This window comes from Lycium barbarum, chromosome 9 (assembly GCF_019175385.1).
Source record: "Lycium barbarum isolate Lr01 chromosome 9, ASM1917538v2, whole genome shotgun sequence".
Taxonomy (NCBI): domain Eukaryota; kingdom Viridiplantae; phylum Streptophyta; class Magnoliopsida; order Solanales; family Solanaceae; genus Lycium; species Lycium barbarum.
The window spans coordinates 71,092,986-71,118,301 of record NC_083345.1 but is presented as its reverse complement, the minus strand read 5'-3'; the positions used below and the strand labels follow the sequence as shown (position 1 = coordinate 71,118,301).

The 25,316-nt window shown below is 38.3% G+C and overlaps 1 protein-coding gene across 3 annotated transcripts; it reads left to right on the top strand.

The window, feature by feature from the left end:
• The first annotated feature begins 7,896 nt into the window (after positions 1-7,896).
• LOC132608946 (uncharacterized) lies at positions 7,897-22,467 on the top strand. Of its 3 annotated transcripts, none has more exons than XM_060322761.1 (6): positions 7,897-8,517; positions 9,087-9,198; positions 12,128-12,242; positions 12,873-13,904; positions 14,195-14,448; positions 22,277-22,467. In XM_060322761.1, exons 1-6 carry the CDS (start codon positions 8,382-8,384, stop codon positions 22,305-22,307), a joined length of 1,680 nt encoding a protein of 559 aa, XP_060178744.1. In that variant the 5' UTR covers positions 7,897-8,381; the 3' UTR covers positions 22,308-22,467. The 3 variants fall into 3 exon arrangements, with proteins under 3 accessions (XP_060178744.1, XP_060178743.1, XP_060178745.1); XM_060322760.1 differs by lacking the exon at positions 22,277-22,467 and adding an exon at positions 16,759-16,976; XM_060322762.1 differs by lacking the exon at positions 22,277-22,467 and having other exon boundaries at positions 7,898-8,517; positions 14,195-14,717.
• Positions 22,468-25,316: the final 2,849 nt, after the last annotated feature.

The following is a 25,316-nucleotide window of genomic DNA, read 5'->3' as shown; positions in this document are numbered from 1 at the left end:
CTCCGGTTGGGTCGTGAAAGTTACACCTCCTGTTTTCATACGTCATCGTATCATAAGATAGATAATACGCTAAGAAGGTAATATCATGAGGTATTTAAATAATATGATACTCGTATGTTAAGTTATGAAGTCAAATGGGTTATAATACGAAAGTCGACAAAGGTAGCAAGTTATGGTTGTAAATTTGCTGGAATTTAAGGTCAGATGTCGCACAACTTTTCTATCAATCTACTGGGATTTACGGGGTGATCCACCCACCAAATCGAAGTTCTACAAGTCTAGTTTTCATCGCATTTAACCGTTCATCGATACAACATCGGAGTAGAGAGATATTCGCATTTCCGTCCAAGGATACAAACTGCACCGAGGCAGCGAGTATGGTCGCTGGCTTCATTTTAGCCCCTGTATATATATGCCCCTTGAACTATTTTTGCCTCATTTCCTCAGCTCCAATGACCAGCAAAACCCTAATATACTCTCTTAAACATTCCTTCATCAATCCTAACCAAACTTAAGAGCTAATCAATCAACTCCAATGTAAGAAACAACATGTAAATCATAGAATCGTGATTTTCTCGCTATTTCTCTTCTCAGAAGGATACCTCACCTTGAAGTAACTTGTAGTTTGGAGTGTTTTTATCCTTCAAGGTATATTTTAACTTCTTCTTAATCTTTTTGATCTTTTACAAGTAACTAATCATAGAAATTGGTGAAAACCCCCATAGAACAAGCTCTTCTATTTTTTTATGAAACTCTCATGAACTTAGCTTATTTGTTGGGCTGTTTTGTATAATTTTAACGTGTTGTTTGAATTTGTGGTGATATGGATGGGATTGTATTGAAGATGAGAAGTAGTGAAGCAGAGTATGGTAGCATTTTACGGGAAAATTAAGCTACAAAGGAGTCGATAATCTCATGCTCGCAAGTTGCTCGATTAAATGTCTAAATGAAGATTTCCATAAGCTATGAACTTGAATTTGATCTACAAAGGCCAAGGAATTGCATTCATGTACTCATATGTCCATTTGTCTCTTATTTTCCTTATATGATGTGTGCTTGTCTATTTTGGTGTGAAATGTGATTCCATTGGGCATAGTTGGTGAAGCTAATTTAAACTGATGCATTGAGTGTTTAACTTCGATCTTTATATTTTGTATATGTATTCCCTTCATTGTCGGCCTATGATACCTACGAGTACTAGTGGTTGTACTCATACTACACTTGCTGCACTTTCTTTAGGTGCAGATCCTTGTTCCAGCACTAGGCCTCATGGCTAATCCCGAGGTGGTCAATTTCGAGATTTTCAGGCTGAGACATCACACACTTCTGCAGCCCTGGATCTCTTCCTATCTTATGATTCTGTTATTTAGATTTTGAGACAGTTTTCTATTTTGTATTTCAGATTTGCACTATATTTAGAAGCTTTTATACAAGTGAGACTAGGTTTTGCGGATTGTAATGATTAAATATTTCCGCACGCATTTGTTACACCTTGAAAATTTCGTGACGTTTGCATTATGAGTGAACTAACGCAAGCCTAAAGTGGACATGAAGCACTTATAAGGTTAGGAAGGGTATTTAATAATTTTAAGTATATACCTTAAGATTTCAGAGTCATATGAAGCGGTGGAAGTAAGTTTGTTGGAGAAATTGGAGTTTGAGTCATGTTTTGGGAAGATTTCGTATCATTTGAGTTATAACATTCTTAGGATTGTCGTGAGGGGGAGCTAAAGGTCCCCTTGGATGGTTAATGAAGTTTTATATAAATGTCAAGAAGGTTCCATAAGGATTGGAGGCCAAATGAATCGAAAAGAACGCAAATTCGCGAAATCGTAAAAATTGGGGCAGTATACAGCCACATACTCAGTATACTGGGCCGCATACTGGCCGTAAACTCCCCAATTTGGGTGATATTTCTGCCCAACACCACCCCTATGTTGTGGAGGAAGTATACGACCGCATACTCAGTATGTTGGGCCGCATACTCACCGCAACATGGAGTGGTGGGGCGAATTGGTCACCTTTTTAAACCCCAAAAGACCCCATTTTTCATATTAACTTCCCACACTTGTTTCTCCATATTAAAAGAAGTTTCTTGAGAGTTCTTGAAGGTTCCCCATTGTTCTAAACCTTTTCATATCATCAAGAGAGAAGATCAAACATCAACATCTCAAGATAAATCCATGAAAGGTGATGGTTCTTGCTTCCTTTCAAAGTTGTGATGAACTTGGTTTTGAGAGGAGTTGAGGAAGGTGAATTTCTTCTATAATAAGGTATTTTCTTCCTATTATTTACATGATTGAGTTGATATAAAGGTTTAGTGACTCTTGGAAAGGAAAAGATTAAAGTGGAGATGTCATAGAGTGATGGGGTGAAGAAGATGACTATGAGATGAACCTAATAAGGGATTTTGGATAAATTTGAGATTAAATTGGATATAACCTCTTGATAATGATATTGTGGATGTTGTTATTGTTGTTTGGGAGCTGTTTTATGATATGGTGGAAGTTGATAAAACAGGGGAAGTGCTGCCCAAATTTCATTAGCTTGTCAATTATGCTAGTTTGAACTTAAGAATGTTTTCAAGACTTAACCATAGTATGAACCCTCTTGAATGTAGATTTTGTGGGCTTTGGAGGAAAATGTTTAGTAATTAAGGAGATGTAAAGGTATGTAAGGATAACCCTTTCTTTCTAAAGGCATGATTCCCTAGTTGTGAACCTATACATGATATCCACAATATTCCCATTCCTAGAAATACTAGAAGCTCATAATTTTCATGATTCTCATGATATTGATGATAATAATAGCAATTGTGATAATGAGTTCAACTCTAGAGATGCCAAAACTTAAAGTTCTTAATGTTCTCATGATACTATGGAGCTTGTCACATGATTATCTATTGTATCCATTGTTGTTGATCTCATCTTATAATAGTTGTTCTTCCAAGGTAAGATATAGCGATGATGATGATTCCATAATAGAACTCGGAGGTTTACCGACCTTACATCATTCCAATAGAGTAGTAACGTTTCATTTGGGCTCTCATGCATACTTATTACATATGTAAGTATTTTCTCACACCGCGCCGTGCTATAGCGGGCCGGGCAGACATATAGATATACACACCACTACAGTGGGCAGCTTATGATATCATCTCGGACGCGGGATAATGATAATAACACTGTGCCTATATTGTCAGGCAGTATATTATACATATGATGATCACACCGCACCTATATGGTCGGGCATTATACTATATATATATATATGTATGTATGTATGTATAAGATGTTGTTTTGAAAAGGAAAGTTAAGCATGCATGATATCCGCCTTAAGAGGCAATCAGATGTACAGGTTATGTCTTTTGTCTCATGCTCCTTATATCTTTACTATGTTGTTATTCATGTCTTACATACTCAGTACATTATTCGTACTAACACCCTTTTCTTATGGACGCTGCGTTCATGCCCGCAGGTAGGCAGGGAGACGGATCAGACCCCTAGGTGATCCATCAGTGGAGTCTCAGGAGCGCTCCACTTACTTCGGAGGCGCAGTCTATTGGTATTTCCCTTTTGTGTACTTATTTGGGCACGGCGGGGTCCTGTCCCGTCCTTATGATTTCTTGTACTCTATATAGAGGCTCGTAGACAGATGTGTATAGTTAGACGTCTCATAACCTTACCGGTGCATGTACATTGGCTTAGTTGATGATGTTCATATAGAGAGCTATTATCATTGCGGATTCATGCCCTTTTAGATTTTAATATTTATAAGCTATCTTTTATGGTCCACCTAGAATGATAACGAGAAGTATGCTAAGAGGTGCTCGGTAGGTTAGCTCCGGGTACCCGTCATGGCCCTCTGGTTGGGTCGTGACAGTATTATATGTATAAATATTGTTAGGTGGTATTTTTTTATCGTGTTTACTTCCGCTTATTTATAAAATAGTTAAAGATTTTGGGGATGGTCCGCCTACCGGGGGATAGTATAGGTGCCATCATGATCTGTGAAATGGATCATGACATATATGTGGAATCCTAACTTAAACAACTCATGTAAATCTCTCTTGTGTGGTTATTGCATGCAATCTAAGTATGAATTGCTTCCCTTTGCTACCCTTCTGTTCTTTGGTTGTGCACTGGGATAAACCTTGAATTTGCTTTAGACTGTCCATTACTTGAGATTTTGATTATGTCTTGATCATAATCTGGTATGAGTGTGATTTGATAGAAATTCATGCAAGAGATGATGTCTCCTCTGTGTGATGGTTTTGTGTGCTTATGGATAGTTCTAAGTGATATCTTGTATACCTACTGTATATCAGAAGTTTTAGTATGAATAAACGAAGCCTTTTTTTAGTTCAAAACTCTCCCCCCCCCCCCCCCCCCCCTTTGGATGCGTATAGCAGGATATATTGTTGGGTATATAGAACATATAACTTTGGGTAATCCTTGGTATACAAAGGGTGTATATCGCGTATACACCAGGTATATCATGGCATATGTACTGTTTTGTGTTTGTACTGTTGGGCTGAACCTTTTTACTTCTTTTCATTTTTCCTTTTGTACAAGTATGTTGGGCCTGAAGCCCATAATGTTATCCTCGCGTGAAAACATGATACTTGGGCTTGTTGGACTGTTATTTATTTGAGCTTTGATTCTGTTTGTGCCTGTTATAATTATTCTTATTTTGTGGCCTTAACTGTGTGTTATAACACATAGCTTTTAATATGCGATAGTTCTTACTTCATTCTAAATGCGATTAAGTGCAGCTTGTTACGTTTCTTTACTTTAGTTTGTTAAGTATAGATGCCTTATAACCGTATTTCTCCTTTTCCCTTCTCTTTGGCATGAAACATATCGTGTGGGCCCGATGGCCCAAATTTGCATTGAAGCACTTCCGTTGGGCCAATTTCATAGATCGAGTCCAAACACAGAATTGAAGGTCCAACCATGGGTGAAAATGATTAACATATTAGTTGGTGGGCTTAGGAAACCCACCAACCCATTTGCTTTATTTCTTTATCATCATTTTTTATGAATATTTGTATGTACAAAATGCTTGTATATTATTGAGATCCTTAATTAGAATCTAGATGAAATAGGATTAGGCAAACGATGTTGATATCGCTTCAAGGAATAGAAACCCCTTCATATTTTTTATTCGGACCTAACAAAACATAAAGAATCATTTTTCTCTTAAAATAAAGATAAATGTGATAAAAGAAAGAAATATTTTTCTCTTTTTACATAAAAACAGAAAACGGAAAACAGTAGTACATTTTGAGAAAAATCAACTTGTTTGTTAACTTGGGAAATTTTTGAAAAAGAATTTAAAGAAGAAATCTATTTCAAAAGAAGGTTTATTTGAAAGAAGATTACAAATGGTTTAAGTTGTTTTCCAAAGCAGTTTTGGGCTTTGGCCCGCATAAGACAAAATGAACAAAGGAAATTCAGTTTCCGTTCAACTTTACGAAAGGGATTTAGACCAAGAATGTGGTTGACGTATATACCAAGAAGGGGAAAATATATGACTTTATTTCAAAAAGATATCATTTGCAAAATGAATAAGTTTTTGTCAAATCTTATATATATTTATTGCATATTGAACCAAGGAAATACACCTGTGCATTTTCAAAACTTATAAAGATAAGTGTATTATAACATTTCGGACCAAGCCAAGTAGAGTTCTACTAAAGGGAAATCTCTTAAGTGTGTTTTGGTCCGAAAAGTGAAATAAACTAATTAAATCATTATTTGCATTTCCGAAAAAGACTCAACTCTTTTAAAAACAAATAAAAGGGCTTTACTCCCATGAAACCGTTTTGATATGCCATGATTATATATATATATATATACATCTTTTAAACACATCTTTTAAGCAAATATTTACTAAAGCCACACTCTTAAAACCGAAGGTCAACCACATTCTGCGGATTTTTAGTACCGGGCTGCCAAACATCTTACCCGGGGAATCACCTGAATCCTTACCCGAACTCTGATACTAAAAGATTTTTCTTAATAACCTTAAGATTGGTTTTTCCTAATTTCCATTAATAAATAGGTGGTGACTTTAAAAAATAATAAATTAAAAAATAGTCCACAATTATGAAGTAGCTTTTATGCCTGGCGTAAAAGTGCACCGTAACAGCAGTGTAGTGGCGTTGTGGTCGTCGGTGTCAGTTCTCCAGCGTTGGACTTTGCCGGAGCAGCGTGGCGCCGTTGTGGTCGCCGACGTCGGTTCTCCAGCATTAAGTTCACCAGAAAAGGCAATGAATCTCAAAATGGAAGAAAACAAGAAAAGGGGCTCAACCCTTAAAGAATCTGATGCCCTAATTCTTTGTGATAAATGGGTTATAACTTGTCTTTATTTTGGCCGTAAGGTATACTTGAGGTCAATAACTTAAAGTTGAGTCATTTCTTTTTGCTGCAGCCACACCTGTGTTTTCCTTTTTGGTTGGGCTATCTGATAATTCATTGGATGAAATTCTAATAACGAAAATCAGCAGAATTGACAAAATTGAATTCGCTAATATGAATTACAATTTCTATTAGCGTTTTGAAATTGAAATACATTAAAAATTTTGTTGATGAGAACCTTTTTGCACCCACTAGCATGTCAAGCTCTTTCGATTTGAAGAGGAATATGAACCATAATATCTATCATTTTCCTTCAAATCAGGTAATTGAGGAGTTTAAAATAATATTAGGCATAAAATGAAAAGGAAGTGGGGCGATTTTGTAATTATGGGAGAGTGAAAGAGCAAGGGATCGTAATTACTCATTGTGATAACGTAAACTTCAAGTGAGGAAAACATGAGTATAGGTTCGTGTGTGTTAGTTGCATTTAACTTAAGCCCCACACACTCGTGACTCACTTATGAAATGATCTTAAAAACCAGTAAACGCCCAAGAGAAGTACTCAAAACAACCCCCAACCCCCTCACCCCCGGGCCCTCGCACAAAAAAGTCTGTCAGATATCCCAATTTGGTCCCCAATTTACCCCCTACATCACACTAGGGGTGGGCACGGTATTTTATATACCGAATATCGTACCGATATCGAAGTTTTTAATACTACAGTTTTAGTATTATGATATTTGGTATGGTATTTAGTATGAATTTAAATTTTCTTTGGTATTCGGTATGGTATTTGATATTTATAAAATTGATACCGAAATACCGTATACCATACCGAAGTTTATACTACATATATACAATCCATATATATTATATTTACTACTGCTAAATATATAGACTAGTTTTCGTATAAAAAATTACATCACATCTCATTTAATGCCAATTTGTATCTAATAGAAAATTATACCATCAAAGCTAACTTTTTATCCAATATTTTCATGTTTTTAGTCTTTCAAATATGCTGAGGCCTAGAAGCAGCCTTTAATTTATCTCTCCTATTTTTTCAATACATTAAGACTTGAAATGGTGGAAATGGCCTATTCTCTCTACTGCTACTGCTGAATGAAATTTTTAATGTAAAATTGTTTAGGACCGAAGATTATGCTTAATTTTGGCTAATGTTGTTTAGACTTTGAAACTTTGACTACTCTATCGTGATTCAAATGTCCGTTGTGCAATTGATTAACGAAGAAAATTACTTGTACTTTCTTTTAAATACGTCTATTTGTGTATTTTGTTAGTTTAATATAATTGAGAAATCTCGAAGTCATAATCCTTTATTACATGAGTATATACATAAGTCGAAGTCAAATAAACTATAATTACCGAATTACCGTACCGTGAAATACCGAAACCGAACTTAAAAATATCGAATCCTACCGAATTAATTTAGTATGATAATGGTATCGTATTTTTAAAAACCGAATAACGAAATTACCGAACCGAAGTTTCAAATACCATACCATCCCACCCGTACATCACACTGCTTCCATTCAACTCTCTCTCTCCTTTCTAGAAATCGTTCCTTTGATCTTCTCTCTCTCTACATTGTTAACTTCAGGCTTTCTCAATAATGCCGGTTTCTTGAAGCTGTCTCACTATTTTCTGTGTCTACGTTTTTTTACGTAGAACTTATTGCCAAATACTTGTGATAATATTTGTATATTTAAGTTTTGACATTTCTGGTGCTGGTTGAAGATGCAAATATATGAAAATGCAGCTTCATTCTGAGCTTAGTTTTTGTTAGAAATGGAGGAGTAGTGAACCCCAGTGTCCGATTTGTGGCTACATATTTTGATTTTGAGAAGATACAAAGCTACCTCTACTATTCTTTTCTCCTAGCTGAGAGAGCAGTTTCTAATTTTCCTTAAAGAAGAAAAATACTAGGGTTTTGAAGAGGGGAAATTTGTGGTTAATGATGGATTTGAGGGTTTAGGAGAGAGGCAGAGGCAACAAAACATGGGGAGTCTAAGGAGCTTTGTCATGAAGGATAAAGAGGAAGAGCTAACATTGTTTCTAGAAATGCGAAAAAGGGAAAGGGAAAGAAATGATCTTCTTCTTCTTCACAACTCCCATGAATTTGATGCTCCCCTTGGTACCTACCTTTTCATGCCTTCTTTTTTTTTTTTTTTTTTTTTTGGAAATTTTCAAAAATATACAGCTTTTGAAAATTATTACCCCCATAGCCCAATTATAACCTTGTACAAAGTGTATAAAAGCTGTTTATACACAGATATGAGCTAAATCGGGTAACAAACTCAAAGTATGGGCTACGCGGCGTAGATATTTTCAAAAATGGACATAGAGCATAGTTTTCCCTTTTGTGTCTTTTCCCGTTTTCTTCGTTATTTTTCTCATGAAACTTACTGTTTTCTTCTTCATTACTATATTGCCTTTTCGATTTTTAGGATGGGTGGATTTGTCCATCATTTGTTAGACTCAACTTCTATATGAAGGATGTTATATTTTTTTGATAAGAAATAAGATTACTCATATTTATTAAACAAAACAATGTTTACGTTTTTTTAGTTGTTTAGGCACATGTTTGTTTGCTTAAGATGGTAAGATACTTTGAGCAATTTGTCATTCCTTTCACTAGTTGATTCATTAGAGGGAGGTTGAGGTTCTATGAGAGTATTGTAACTTATTATATTTTCCTTGTAGGAGCTAAAAGAGGTAGTTCTCCTATTTTTGACTTTGCATCAGCAACTCCAATGAGGAAGACTGGTGCTGATGATTTCCTCAGTGCTGACAATGATAAAAATGACTATGACTGGTAATTTGTGATTCTTTTGTTTTGTTTTCGAAGAGTGTGCTAATTGTTAGTACTACTTTTGTTCCTTAGTTTGTACTATCTTTTTAGCTACTTAAAACTGATTTCCAGTGTCATGTCACCTACATTTCATCTTTTTGTAAATAAAAAATTCTATTCCCTACATGTCGATGCCTCACTTTCTTCTCATACAATAAAAGCCTTTGACAAATGCGAGATACACTTGCTCAAATTGTCTTAGGTAGAGAGATTAATTTAAGTGAACTGACAATTGGAAATATCAATGCCAGGAAGTACTGTAAATAGAATATTCATAAAAGTAACAGGAAGTATGAGAGGAATACAAAAAAGTAGGATAAGAAATATAGTACAATCATAAATGTATAGTTATTTTTAGTTAGTCTTAATCTTTGAGGAAAGGAAACATTACGAATAACTCAAGTGTATATAAATATATGTAAGCAATTTGGTAAGTTCCAATATGATAAACAACAGATTTAACCTTTCGAAAAAAGGGATAAATGGCAGATTTAAGTCAACTTCATGATATAGCTTAAAAGACATCAGATGTAGTTCATACTGCTAATAAGCATAAGAGGATTATGTATGAAGTTTACTCTACTTTTCCTTCGATTTAGGGATTTGTTTTGTTGAACGAAAGGGATACATATCTTCCCTTATCTTCAGTTTCTTTTATTTGAAGTTCCTGTTAATTCTGTTAAGATCTGTTCAGTATCCTGAAGAAAGAAGCATAAAATTAGGAAGTGTTCTGACGATTCCAACAGATCTATAGGACTCTCAAATATTAGAGAACCTAAAAAATATCAGGAGTAGGTGTTTGGAGTGTGTCAGATTGAGAATATATATACACAACCTAAGTTTTGGTGTCTGTGCTTTCTGGAAGTATCTCCAGTGCTCATATGAACTTAATGTGAACTCTTGTTACGAGCTGAGAATACAGAAATTTATGACGATTCAGATTTCACTTTAGTGGTTAATTATAAAGGAGAAATACCAGTATTTTATGAGTCGATACTCGGTATGCATTCTCCTCATTCTTGTCCGATTCATACCACTACTTGAGAATTTGTCTTTTAGGACAAATAAGGGTTTCTCTAAAAGTATGAGTGATCTACATCTGACACCTCTTTCTACACTGTCACACAATCTCTAACCAAACTTAAGAGACTTTTGTCAACCATTGAGCCTAACGTAAATATGTTAATAACAGCTAACTTTGATTCCAAATAGATAATATTTCCTATAGGGGTATGTTGCTCGGACTCGGGTGCGGGTGTCGGATACGGGTATGGATCTAGAGGTCGGACTCGGCATGATCTAAATTTTAAGATTCGTGGGTACGGATCCGGGTACGGATACGGGTGCGGGGATTCGGCAAAAATAATTCAAAATTCTAATAATATAGCTACAAGAATATGCCTAGATTATGAGAGCTTTTTGTGGAAGCACCTACATGTAGTTTGTACTAGAAATGTGATTCAATCTTCCATTCTACTAGGTGCTAGACTGCGTGCTCCGAGAAACTAGTTAAATTTTCTACATAATATTGAAGGTATGCCATCTCATGTCTTCAAATCTCTACTTTTTGTTATCTTGAGAAATCATAATCTCAAAAATTTTCTTTAATTTGGTCATGAATTTCGGTCAAAGTATCCGATCTCTATTGACCGGATCCGACACGAATTCCGTACCCAAACCCGTGTCATGTCGTGTCGTGTCGGACACGGGTACGGCGGCAAAAGTGAAGGGTCCGAGCAACATACGGGTAATTTGCTTCCTATCGTATTCTGTTGTGCTTTTATGCGGAAATGAGATGATGTAAAAAAAATCTCTGAGAGGCAACTAGTAAGAGGGATTACCTGCTAACATATCCCTAAGGGCATATCGTCTAGGTCCAGGAGTTAGATTTCATCAGATTGGTAAGTTCAAGAAGGAACTCATTGATTTTGTGATTCCTTCTTTTGGCTCTTTGCTTCATTACACCGGTTTATAGATGCCCATGTCCTTCATGGATCTAGTTCCTTGCTAAATCCGATAAATTCCAAGAAATTGGACATATTTCATGTCATGTGACTACCTCGTTATCTTTAGTGATGCTCTCTTTTAACCTATGTTGCTCGGACCCTTCACTTTTGCCGCCGTACCCGTGTCCGACACGACACGACACGGGTTTGGGTACGGAATTCGTGTCGGATCCGGTCAATAGAGATCGGATACTTTGACCGAAATTCATGACCAAATTAAAGAACAATTTTGAGATTATGATTTCTCAAGATAACAAAAAGTAGAGATTTGAAGACATGAGATGGCATACCTTCAATATTATGTAAAAAATTTAACTAGTTTCTCGGAGCACGCAGTCTAGCACCTAGTAGAATGGAAGATTGAATCACATGTCTGGTACAAACTACATGTAGGTGCTTCCACAAAAAGCTCTCATAATCTAGGCATATTCTTGTAGCTATATTATTAGAATTTTGAATTATTTTTGCCGAATCCCCGCACCCGTATCCGTACCCACGAATCTTAAAATTTAGATCATGCCGAGTCCGACCTCTAGATCCATACCCGTATCCGACACCCGCACCCGAGTCCGAGCAACATAGCTTTTAACACCTATTCAGCACGGTGACACACCGATATCCAATGTCATGAATATCAAAAAAGTTCTTTGACAGATTTAATTATGAAAATTGACTATAGTGATTTATCTAATGTTTAACTCGAATTTGTAAAAAGGGTAGGTGGTTTCCAATATTCAGATTAACCGATCAAGTGGGTATTTCTTGGATCAGCGTTATTTGCTACAAAATATAGGATTTCTCTATGTTGCAATAACTCTTACTCATGTGTTTTTTAGCTATGCATATTTCTCTGTTCTCTATTATAACGCGTTATTTTTATATTTCAGGCTTTTAACACCTCCAGGTACTCCTCTTTTTCCTTCACTTGAGACGGAGTCGCAGAAGACAGTAATGAGTCAACTTGGAACTCCTAAAGCTCGTCCTACTGCATTGAAATCTAGAGTAAGGATATATTCTAACTGAAATGAGGCTTGTGGTTATGGGTGGATATTTAAGTTGTTTTATTCTTAACATGAGAAATGTTAACTTAAAAGCCCAGAGTTGTTTTTCACAACCACATTCATCTAATGAAAAGGAAATTTCTATAACTAGATAAAAAGGACATGGCGGGTTGTTTAATTGAATACACAAGCACGTAGTGGCTCCGGCATGTAACCAAATGCTGTTAGTGATGAATTAATTGCTTTTAATTTTAAAGTTGTTGCTTTTCTTAATTTTGTGAAAGATACATTTCATTCTTGAAGAAATTGTATTGTAAACATGTGGAGTACTATGTGCACACCTCTCAAATCAGCCTCTTTTGCGAATTTTAATAGAATCTTGGAGCATGTAGAGATTGAAGTTAGGACCTCTCGCCCTTATTGGGTTGCATCACTTGAGCCCTAATGGTTCATGTTCCTAGGATGTACGAAAATACATTACTTTACCTATCACTTTTGCCTGATAAACGTGCAATTTCAGGTGGAATTTGTTAAATTTCTTGCTTTACTGTCTTAATCTAAGTGTGTTTTACAGTTCTGAGTTATTTTGGTGGGACTGATTTTATTCTACATTTTGTTATTGTGGATTTAGTTGTCAAATCCCTGGCTCGAGCCCGCGTCAAGAAGCAACATAGCATCTAGACAGCTGGCTTCCTCTCCTGTATCAAATACTTCAAGTTCAGGCCTCCGGAGACCATCATCTTCAGGTGTATCAAGGCCTTCAACTCCCGCTCGAAGACCCACATTAAGCACATCTAAATCCACTTTGACAGCCTCTAGACCCTCATCTACTACAGCATCCAAAGCAATGACATCCACTGCAACCTCGAAAACAATGTCAACGACATCAGTATCTAGACAATCAAAGCCTGCAACACCTACTTCTCGTGCCACTTTGGCTTCTGCTAAAGCCACAGCACCTCCAAGATCTTCATCACCTACTGCAAGGTCTAGTGCGAGGTCCTCAACACCAACTACCAGGGTGTCTACTCCTGGATCAAAGTCTGTATCAAGGGTATCAACTCCAACACGTCGGCCAAGTTCAGCAACTAGTACAGCTAATACAAATGCTACCCTGGTTAAATCTTCAGCTAAGTCAGCTACAAGCACAGCTAGAAATCCTTCAGTCTCATGTCCTAGTTCTCCCACTGTAAAGTCCAGACCATGGAAGCCTTCAGATATACCGGGATTCTTCCCTGATGCTCCACCCAATTTAAGGACATCCCTACCTGACAGGCCAATTTCAGCCACAAGGGGTAGACCTGGAGCGCCAAGTGTTAGATCTTCATCTGTTGAGCCAGCTTCAAATGGAAGAATTAGAAGACAATCATGCTCTCCAGCAAGAGGACGTCCTCCTAATGGTGTTATCCATAGCAGTGGAAGCTCTGTACCTATCCCAGCTATGAGTCGATTGCATGCTAAAGCTAATGATAACGTAAGCCCTGTTGTGGTTGGAAATAAGATGGTTGAAAGGGTAATAAATATGCGGAAGCTGGTTCCTCCAAAGCAGGATGACAAACAGTCTCCACATAGTAACTTATCTACAAAGTCTTCATCACCTGACAGCTCAGGCTTAGGAAGAACATTGTCAAAGAAATCCTTGGATATGGCAATTAGGCACATGGTATGTACATTCTTTCATGTTTTGCTTCTCGATTCAGCAAAAGTGATATACTGTGAAAAAAAGAAGGTAATATACTGTAATCAGTTGACTGGTTCTAACAAAGTGACTATTTGTCTATATTTTTGGTATTAAGACAACGTGCTCTTCTGTACATTGACGAGGACACCTGATAACTTTGTAAAGCATGTTCTGTTGGTTTTTTGGTAGCTTTAAAAGTCTTAGAAGTTTTCTCCCCTCTTGGCCTGTTTCGTCATGGTTTTGCTTAATTCTAAGACAATCCTCTTTGACAGGATATAAGGCGAAGCATCCCAGGTAATCTGCGTGCTTTGATGACAAATATTCCTGCATCTTCTATGTGCAGCGTGAGATCAGGGCCTAATAGAAGCAGGACTGTGAGTGTATCTGACTCTCCACTTGCTACAAGCAGCAATGCTAGTTCTGAAGTGAGTGTTAATAACAATGCCCTATGTGTGGATGGGATTGAAGCTGATGATGATATTAACAGCGATAAAGGTGCTCGATCTCCTGCTAGTGTGCACGGAAGGTGATTATTCTCCTTTCCTGCTCAGGATTGAATTTCTAATTTTTGGAGCGGTGAATAGCACCTGAATATAATTGTTTCTCAGGAGGTTGATAGATTTAGTTGACTTGAATATGTAGAGATATATATGCACTGTTTAGGTACTACCATGCCATGCATCATTACTGATGTGCTGAGATATTCCGTGTTATTATTCATGAGAAATGTGATCATAGCTTCTTGTGCTATTTGCACGAGACGTATATAATTAGAATGTCTGAACATTGTGTCAACAGTTTTAAGGGGATTTCATTTCTGACATGAAAAAGGAAGGTTTTTGCCTTTCATGGTCCAAAAGATTTGGGAATGCCTCCTTTTCTATGCAAAAACTAGGCATCAATAATTCAGTATCTATTCAACGCATAGGGGACCGTGCAGTCATCTTAAAGTTTAAATGATTCTGTCCTCTAGTTCCTTGGAGAGCTTGATTTACTACTACTGTTAAGCAGACTCGCCTTAGGTTCCATGTGGAGAAACATTAGGTCAATGTGATTGCGAGGCAATGGTATTTTCAAGGCAATGGTATTATCAACCACGAAAAATTATCTTCATTATATGCGGAAACAGAATTTTGCTGATTTATTTGACTCATTGACGACGATAAAAAGCTAAGCAATTTGCCTCTATATATGCCGAACAAATTTTTTGTCACGACTCAACCGATGAGCCGTGACGGGAGTCTGACCTCTAGCGACCAAACACCCCTATACTCATTGTTATAGCCCGTATTTCTTACGTTCGGATAATCCGGGACAATTGCGGGAAGTTAAAGGCAGGACCGTTTCCAAAATTATTTTAGTAAACAAGTTGTTGGTGAATATTATTTATGAATATTACTAATGTGGAAATATTGAGAAAGGCTAAGGGTAAAAAGGGAAATTCACAAAGTGGCTCATGGTAATTTTGTGGAAGGCCGAGGGCAAATTTGGAATTGGGAAAGAAAAATAAATAAATAAATTTCATGAAACAAAAATTCTCTAGAAAATTCATGAGAGAGGCCATGTGACATGCATGTGGTGTGTGGGCCATATCCCACTTGGGTGAAATATGCATATATATATATATAAGATATATTAGTCATAAATTCCATAAAAAACTCTAGAAAAATTTAGAGGAAGAAAGACAAGAAGAAGGAGAAAACTTGAAGGGCAATTCGGCCAAGACCTTGTCAAATTAGGTCTTTGAAATCTTGTTCCAAAAATTATTTTCTTCACGTATTCCTACTAATTCAAGGGCCCTCTACAACGTGGTATATTTGTTTGGGGCGGTAAGTCATCCGTTTCAACGTTTTCGCACCTTGGTCAAGTGAAGAAGTTGAAGGAAAAAGATCAACAAGTTGAACAAATAAGCGTAGCTAGTTGGTCGTGGAACAGGTATGTAAGACTTACCCTTTCTTTCTTTTGGCATGTCCTAGAGCCAAATAAGGTATGATATGGTATACATCTTGAGGCTACTCTATTCTGTGATTCCGAGTTGGTTCATGATTCGTGCTCACCCTTTTTGATATGTCTTTATGATTTCTGGAGTTCTAATTAATATGTTCCTGAGTCTGCCTGTGATTCTGATTCACTTCTAATATAAGTCTGTCTGATATAATCGAGATGTTATACGATTGAGTAATGACATAAGTATTCTGATACAAGTATTCAGATACAAGAATTCTGATATAAGTATTCTGATATACGTATTCTGATATAAGTATTCTGTTATGAGTAATCTGCCACGAATATTCTAATGGCACGTTCGATTATTCCATCGAGTCTTGATTTATGTGCATTTAGTTTCTCACTACTCTGCTCGTGCATATGTTATGATTTCCTTCGCCGAGTCCCGGGCCGGTATGTATCGGGCGGATGGTTCGCCGGGTTCTCCGTTGAGGGCCAGGTGCCATATATGTATTCTGAAGTTAGATGTGTTTTGGTGTTATGGTTCGCCGAACCACATATGATATGTTATTATGATATGATATTATGATTTGTGACGGAGATTACGAAGTAAAACTTCTGGAGTTAGATGTGAGTGGCGCCGAAGGCAAGGCGGCGTCACGTTTTTCCCCGGGTCCCGCAAGGGACTGGATACCGTTCTTGGCATGCATGGTCTGTGTTTCCAGTAAGTTGTTTTTATTAATTTGCATATCGCACTTACTACTGTACTAATCTTTTGTACTATTTGTTTCGCTTGTGATTCTGTTTATTTTATCCCATGCTTTACATACTCAGTACATATTCCGTACTGACCCCCTCTTCTTCGGGGGCTGCGTTTCATGCCATGCAGGTATACTCAGATGAGCAGAAGACTTTGCTAGGAGGTGTGTCAGCGGGATTGGCGTGCTCCACTTTCTTCCGGAGTGTCGCCGAGTTAGAGCGTATATAAGTTGCGATTTCTGATTTGTGTTAGAGACTTTGCAGACAGAATCGTGGGTACAGAACATCAGTTTGTAAGCGGCTTCATCAGCCGATGTGATATTTTGTGATATGTTACAGATTCCGTATGTCTACAGATTTTGTTTGATTTGTGAACAATAGAAAGAAAGTTTCTAAAAGTCTTACCATATGTTTCATGTGATTTGATTTGAAAATCTGAAACGAGTAAGTATGTAATCAGAGTCTGAGGGTTCGCTCGACTCCGAATATGGGGTCGGGTGCCCATCACACCCTAATAAGGTTAGGGTGTGACAAAGTGGTATCAGAGTAGGTCTGTCCGTGGGGTTGTCTGCAAAGTCGTGTCCAGTAGAGTCCTGTTTATGGTGTGAAGCCGGCCACATTTATAAACAGGAGGCTACAGGGCATCTAGGGATTTTCGACCTTCTTTCTGTCTTAGATCGTGCGATAGAGCCAAGCCATAGGAAATGAGATTTCTCATGTAAGCCTTACATACGACGGAAGAAGGTAATTGACGGTATGGAAATGTTACCGAGGTAGGTCCTGATATATTTGACCTGTTACCTGAAATTGGCAGTTCCGGATGGCTAGAATGTGATATAGCCGTATGTTCTGTAAGGCACTATTGATATTTGTTGTGTACAGGGGGATGGTATGAAAGGAACAAGGTCTGATGGAGGATTCAGAAAGTCGACAATAAATTTTGCTGCAGGTTATTGTGTAAAAGCGGTGGGTAGGAATTCGAACGGACTGATACCCGGGCATTTATGAAGTAATGGCGACGAAGGTATATTTGTTACCATTAGGAATCTGGAAACCTAGGACGAAAGGTAGTTACACACGAAAGTGAAAGGTGAACATTGAGGGTCGAAAAGGGTAAAATGATAATTGTAGAAGAAAAGACGTGTTACGAGAGTGTCCCAGAATCTGTAAGGCCTTGACTAGCCCCAAATCATGTAATAAAGGTCACATGAGAAAGCGGACGCGATTATATCAGTATTAAAGCACCAGATCCATCGAAGTTTCGAGGTTAAGCGTGCTAAGGTGGGAGGATGGGTGACCCCCCTGGGAAGTATGCTGAAAATTTTCACAAAGTGTAGATCCAAGAGACAAATGAAAAGTTAGAATGACCTAAAGGAAACTAGAGTATACGGGACGGTTGGAGATCATAAGAGGTCGCGTAGAACGAGGCAGATTGGGTTGGTGAAAAGACAGGGGGTGTATTACAGCTCTGGAATTAGGATAGGCTTGAATAGTGTTTGGAAATATTTCGTGGACTAGTTGATAGTAACTATCTAAATATATATATGAATGCGTAAGATATCCCACATATGCTTGTACCGGTGGACATGTGCGTCCCAGCAACCGGCGCTACGGTAAAGAAGGCACCAATTGAGTAAGGGTATCGAAGTTTAAGTGATAACAAGAATAAACGACACAATGTTATAAGGTAGGCTGATGCTATTCTCTCTATAGGTTAAGATTGAAAAATTCCAATATAGTGATATTTGAGAAAGAGAGAAAGTGAGTAAATGGAAGGCAAAGAGACCAAAATGTCGGAAAAAGGTGAAAGGTAAGAAATCCCGGTAAGGGAAGCCCGAGAGAAATTGCTGATAAAGCATGAGACTACGTGGATGAAACTCGAAGGTAGGCACGTAAGAAGAATAAAGTGTGGTAATGGGGAACAAGAGAGGAATGTGTGAGGTTCGAGAAATTAATTTCAATAAGTAAGGCGAAAAGAATAGTGACGATGACGGAGATATGAAGCAAGAAAAGAATGATTAGGCATGGCGATGATGTTAGGAGATTAGGTCCTTAAAAGGTATGTAAAGGAACAGATGTGCGACCTTATTAATGTGGTTGCCCCAGATATGGAAGTGTCTTTCTGAGAAGATGACTTAAGAGTGAAATAGAATTGCACGTTTAAGGTAAAATTTCATGAACTTCAAGGCCGATGCCACAAATGGGAAAAGAAGAAAAGGGTCCAAGGAGGAAAGAACATAAGGAAGGTTAAGGACGAAAGTAGGAAAAATATACAATGGTTTGGTCAAAGGAAGAGGAGAGCGTTTAGGCACAGGGCAATTGGAAACCTTTAACTATAAGCGTAAAAAGGATACCGTAATGAGTTAGCAATAGGAACCCGATTACACGCCAAGGAAATAATAAGGGTAATGGGCTAGCGTTGTTGATTTGGAAATTTATGATAAGGAATGAAAATTTATGCGAGATCTGAGAGATTTGATCTTAGAAGAGATGGAAATGAAATGTAAGGAATGTACGTAGGAGACCGCTCGGTTATAGCGTCATGAATATAATTAAGGATTCGATGAGCAAGGATAGGGGCAGTCTAGACTATAAGGATTTTATGCCAAGGGCAAAAGCGATTGGGCGCTCGAAGAACATGGACGCGCAACTACGATACGAGCGCATAGTTAAGAAGAATTACGAGTAAGTAAACTATAAACGAAGACCCCACAAAAGGACTGTTGGTGTATAAGGAGCTCCTTAAAGGGGGGGGGGGGGGGGGGGGGGGGGGGGGGGGAGACCATATCATGCAGACTTAAAAGGGAACCGCAACATTTTCAAGCCCAGAAAAGGAAATCCATTAACCCGGGGCCGGAATTCAAAACATAACGGCATACCAGGGGAAGGAATGAAAGATACCTTAAGAGAATGCTTCTTGCCAACATGAATTATGACATGTTTATGCCATGAATTGAATTCCTCCTATCAGGTAAACTGGCGTCGTACCTAAGTACGCAGTGCTATATTTCAAAGGGTAACAAAGAGAGCAAGGAAGCTCTACAAGCTAAGTGCACAAAGAATAGTGGAGAAGGATGATAAGACTCAGAGGACATTTCGGACGATAACGCGTATTGTAATAGAATCACCTACGAACGCTGGTTTGGAAATTTTTGGAAGAAAGAAAGAATGTAGCATTTGTGGAGGAGCAAGAAAGGCTCGTTGGGTACCATTAATGATACGGAGCATGGGAATGTACACTATGGATATATATATAGAAAATCTCCACCGAAGAGCCAACAAGAAATAACGATGGACGGAACGAGCGCCAAATATGAGAAACCAAAGATAAGTATACTTGTGTCGGGAAATGTGAGGCAAGAAAATAAGGAAAAGTTGTAGTAAGGACCCGAAGATGCTGCGAACTGAGAATCTAAATGAACTCGGATCATAAGTTACCATAAGGATAGCTGGACTGCGATGAATGATAATGGTAAAGAAACATTATGTATATACGTTTGGATATATATATATATATATATATATATATATGGAATGAAGGATTAAAGAGCGAATAGTAACAAAGATGTAAAGAAATAGGGAGCGAGGAAAGGAGAACACCAAAAGCCGACGAAAATCGATAGCATGATGACCGAGACTGCAATACTATAGGTAAAATAAGAGTAAGGAACGACCCGTGGTCATATTGAATCATTAAGTGGAGAATGCGTGCCAAATGCATGGCTCTTGTTAAGGTACTATGACAAAACAGTAACAGAGAAGAGGTGATCCGGGAAGGACAAAGATACTAACTTGGTACAGTGGGTTAGAAAACCTATGACACGGAGGGAGAAATTATGTGAAGACCAAGGAGTTTGATTATAAAGAAGATAATGTGGCAGAAAAGAAACGGGCATGAAGGAAAGGGCAACTATAAAAGGGACCCTCCCGAAGTATTATGACACCCCACGAGGTCATTTGAACATTCGAGGACGAATGCTCTAAAGGGGGGGAGGATGTTATAGCCCGTATTTCGTACGTTCGGATAATCCGGGACAATTGCGGGAAGTTAAAGGCAGGACCGTTTCCAAAATTATTTTAGTAAATAAGTTGTTGGTGAATATTATTTATGTATATTACTAATGTGGAAATATTGAAAAAGGCCAAGGGTAAAAAGGGAAATTCACAAAGTGGCTCATCGTAATTTTGTGGAAGGCCGAGGGCAAATTTGGAATTGGGAAAGAAAAATAAATAAATAAATTTCATGAAACAAAAATTCTCTAGAAAATTCAAGAGAGAGGCCATGTGACATGCATGTGGTGTGTGGGCCATATCCCACTTGGGTGAAATATGCATATATATATAAGATATATTAGTCATAAATTCCATAAAAAAACTCTAGAAAAATTTAGAGGAAGAAAGACAAGAAGAAGGAGAAAACTTGAAGGGCCATTCGGCCAAGACCTTGTCAAATTAGGTCTTTGAAATCTTGTTCCAAAAATTATTTTCTTCACGTATTCCTACTAATTCAAGGGTCCTCTACAACGTTGTATAGTTGTTTGGGGCGGTAAGTCATCCGTTTCATCGTTTCCGCACCTTGGTCAAGTGAAGAAGTTGAAGGAAAAAGATCAACAAGTTGAACAAATAAGCGTAGCTAGTTGGTCGTGGAACAGGTATGTAAGGCTTACCCTTTCTTTCTTTTGGCATGTCCTAGAGCCAAATAAGGTATGATATGGTATACATCTTGAGGCTACTCTATTCTGTGATTCCGAGTTGGTTCATGATTCGTGCTCACCCTTTTTTTATATGTCTCTATGATTTCTGGAGTTCTAATTAATATGTTCCTGAGTCTGCCTGTGATTCTGATTCACTTCTAATATAAGTCTGTCTGATATAATCGAGATGTTATACGATTGAGTAATGACATAAGTATTCTGATACAAGTATTCGGATACAAGAATTCTGATATAAGTATTCTGATATACGTATTCTGATACAAGTATTCTGATACAAGTATTCTGATATACGTATTCTCATACAAGTATTCTGACATAAGTATTCTGATATAAGTATTTTGATATAAGTATTCTGTTATGAGTAATCTGCCACGAATATTCTGATGGCACGTTCGATTATTCCATCGAGTCTTGATTTATGTGCATTTAGTTTCTCACTACTCTGCTCGTTCATATGTTATCGTTTCCTTCGCCGAGTCCCGGGCCAGTATGTATCGTGCGGATGGTTCGCCGGGTTCTCTGTTGAGGGCCGGGTGCCATATATGTATTCTGAAGTTAGATGTGTTTTGGTGTTATGATGTGTTATGGTTCGTCGAACCACATATGATATGTTATTATGATATGATATTATGATTTGTGACGGAGATTACGGAGTAAAACTTCTGGAGTTAGATGTGAGTGGCGCCGAAGGCAGGGCGGCGTCACGTTTTTCCCCGGGTCCCGCAAGGGACTGGATACCGTTCTTGGCATGCATGGTCTGTGTTTCCAGTAAGTTGTTTTTATTAATTTTCTTATCACACTTACTACTGTACTAATCTTTTGTACTATTTGTTTCGCTTGTGATTCTGTTTATTTTATCCCATGCTTTACATACTCAGTACATATTCCGTACTGACCCCCTCTTCTTCGGGGGCTGCGTTTCATGCCATGCAGGTACACTCAGATGAGCAGAAGACTTTGCTAGGAGGTGTGTCAGCGGGATTGGCGTGCTCCACTTTCTTCCGGAGTGTCGCCGAGTTAGAGCGTATATAAGTTGCGATTTCTGATTTGTGTTAGAGACTTTGCAGACAGAATCGTGGGTACAGAACATCAGTTTGTAAGCGGCTTCATCAGCCGATGTGATATTTTGTGATATGTTACAGATTCCGTATGTCTACAGATTTTGTTTGATTTGTGAACAATAGAAAGAAAGTTTCTGAAAGTCTTACCATATGTTTCATGTGATTAGATTTGAAAATCTGAAACGAGTAAGTATGTAATCAGAGTCTGAGGGTTCGCTCGGCTCCGAATATGGGGTCGGGTTCCCATCACACTCTAATAAGGTTAGGGTGTGACACTCATATCTGAATCATACTGAACATCAAAGGCCCATAAATGACATAACTAATTTCATAAAGAGGGAAACATCAGAACTCCGTACAATCTGCATATATATACTCAACATGCGGAAGAACAGTGCAAGCCAGCTAGGCTGCTACATATACTGTACACAAAAGAATAGAAGCAGACAAGGTTATATCATCTGACTACTATATACAACTATCTACAGACCTCTACTAGGATAAAACTGTAGAAGGGACGGGACAGGGCCCCGTCATACCCATATGCATACACATCTCAAAAGGGGCATACCAAAACTGACTGTAGCTCCGGATCGAATGGAGTGTACTGACCACTGCTAGATCTAGAGGTCCTACTGAGCTGGACCACCTGTGTCTCTCCCTGTACCTGCGGGCATGAACGCAACTCCTCGAGCAACGGGGAGTCAGTACGGATAATGTACTGAGCATGTAAAGCAAAAGAGCAACATCATATATATAAATATATACACATGAGAACCATGGATGAGATCTGAACTCATAAGCTGAAATAACTGAATGCATGTACTTGTATGAACTAGTATCTGCCTGAATCTGCATAAACCTGTATAACTGACAATGCCTCTATGGGCACATAATATGCATGCTCATGCCTATCAATGAAGGTCATACATCTGTATATATGTGCGTATATAACGCCTGGTGTATGCGCGTATATAACGCCTGTCTCTTTTCTCATATCATATCGGCCTCTCGGCGGCCATCATCCTATACATTGCTGCGATACTTGCAGCCCGATTCTCATATCGTCATCATAGTGCACCAGCTGATCAGGTGGTAATGCGTATATAACGCCTACTCCTTTCCATACCCCATATACATACAATACTTGTGTATATAACGCCTCCTGGTCACGGGTCAACATACATATATATAAATGAATGTAATGCATGAATAACTATATACATAAAACTGGACCTATGAACAGAAGGAATAATCATAACGAGGTGCATGAATGTCAAAAATTGAAATATTTCTAATGCTTCTAAGAGTAAAGTAATATGGACTCGCTTATTGGATCATATCATAGATTCATGCCAAAAGAAGGAAGGGATAGCCTTAACATACCTTGACGTATATCAAATCGTCCGACTCCTACTTCTCGACTTGTAAATCTACAATTAAGATAACATAGGCCTTCATTAGACTATGTACTTCACTTGCTAACCTCCTTTAGATGCATAGAGAGCTTAACGAATCATGGACAACATTTCTCTCATAAGCTTAACAACCCTTCAACTCCTTATTCACTTAATACCAACCATACAACAATAACAACACTTATATATAAAAATATATTCAAATTCATTCCCAATCATCTCTTAAAATAACCCTAATTTACTATTTTGTCTTTCATCAACTTACCACTTTCACAACTACCCCCTCTTTACTTAGAATCACTAAAACTCTTGATACTCAACTTAAATACAAAGGTAGAAATCATTTACATACCTTGAGGGGTCAAGAATACCAAGAATCACTTCAACTTCAACTCCTAAATTCTACAACTTGAAGAAACCCTAGAAGCAACCTTTCTTCTTCACCATCTCGGGTTTACGGGGTCCTGGTCTTGTTAAATCTTCACTCTTATAATGGAAAATATTGGAAGAGAATATTTTAGGGTTTTCTGATTTTTGGAAGGAGGAAAATATGAAATGAAGTCGTGACCCATATATTTATACTTAGAAGCCAAAAGGCTACAGCGGTCCGGTTCGACGAGCGGGTCGATGGCCTGTCGACGTGTCAACGGTCCGTCGACCTGTGCCTGCAAATGCATGGCTGCGGGATCCTATCGACGCCGGACGTCGACGGTCCGTCGCATGTCGATGACCCGTCGACGATGACTGGTGTCCTGCTGATTTTTCTGGTTGAGTTCCGATCGCGTCGACTTGATTCGCTCAACTTCTAACCCTTTAAATTACCCACAACACATACTGGTACTCTTGTACACGGGGTAAGGCACTTTCTATCTCCAAACTCGGGCTCGGGTCTCTATTCTAAGGGCATACCCGGCTAGGAAACCATACGTTCTACTACTATGAAGACGGGGGGGGGGGGTGTAACATTCCCCCCCCCCCCCCCCTTAGGAACATCCGTCCTCGGGTGTTCGAACAATCCTGGGTTATAAAAAATTCGGCAGAGTTTCCCCTGTACTTATACCAATCCGCCCTGCACACAGCGACCCAAAATAATGCCACATAGGGCCACACACTACAACACACAATACCATGGCCTCACACGACCAAATCACGATAACTGAAATGAAAACAATACCTGGGGAAAGTGATGTCTCCGACTGAACCTCCTGTACTGCTGGGAACAAATACGGGTACTTAATCTTCATCGCTTCTTCCGCTTCCCAAGACACTTCTTCGACATTCTTATTCCTCCACAAGACTTTAACGGAGGCTACATCCTTAGTTCGCAACCGACGGACCTGCCTGTCCAATATAGCCACTGGAACCTCTTCATACAATAACTGCTCGGTCACCTGGATATCATTCACTGGTACAACTCTTGAAGGATCTCCGATACACTTACGAAGCATTGATACTTGAAATACTAGATGTACTGATTCTAACTCAGAAGGCAAT

Coding starts and splice junctions, on each gene's coding strand:
- LOC132608946 (XM_060322761.1), top strand. CDS start 8,382: ATGGGGAGTCTAAGGAGCTTTGTCATGAAGGATAAAGAGGAAGAGCTA. Junction 13,905..14,194: donor ATATGGCAATTAGGCACATG/GTATGTACATTC, acceptor CCTCTTTGACAG/GATATAAGGCGAAGCATCCC. Junction 14,449..22,276: donor CCTGCTAGTGTGCACGGAAG/GTGATTATTCTC, acceptor CATGCCATGCAG/GTACACTCAGATGAGCAGAA.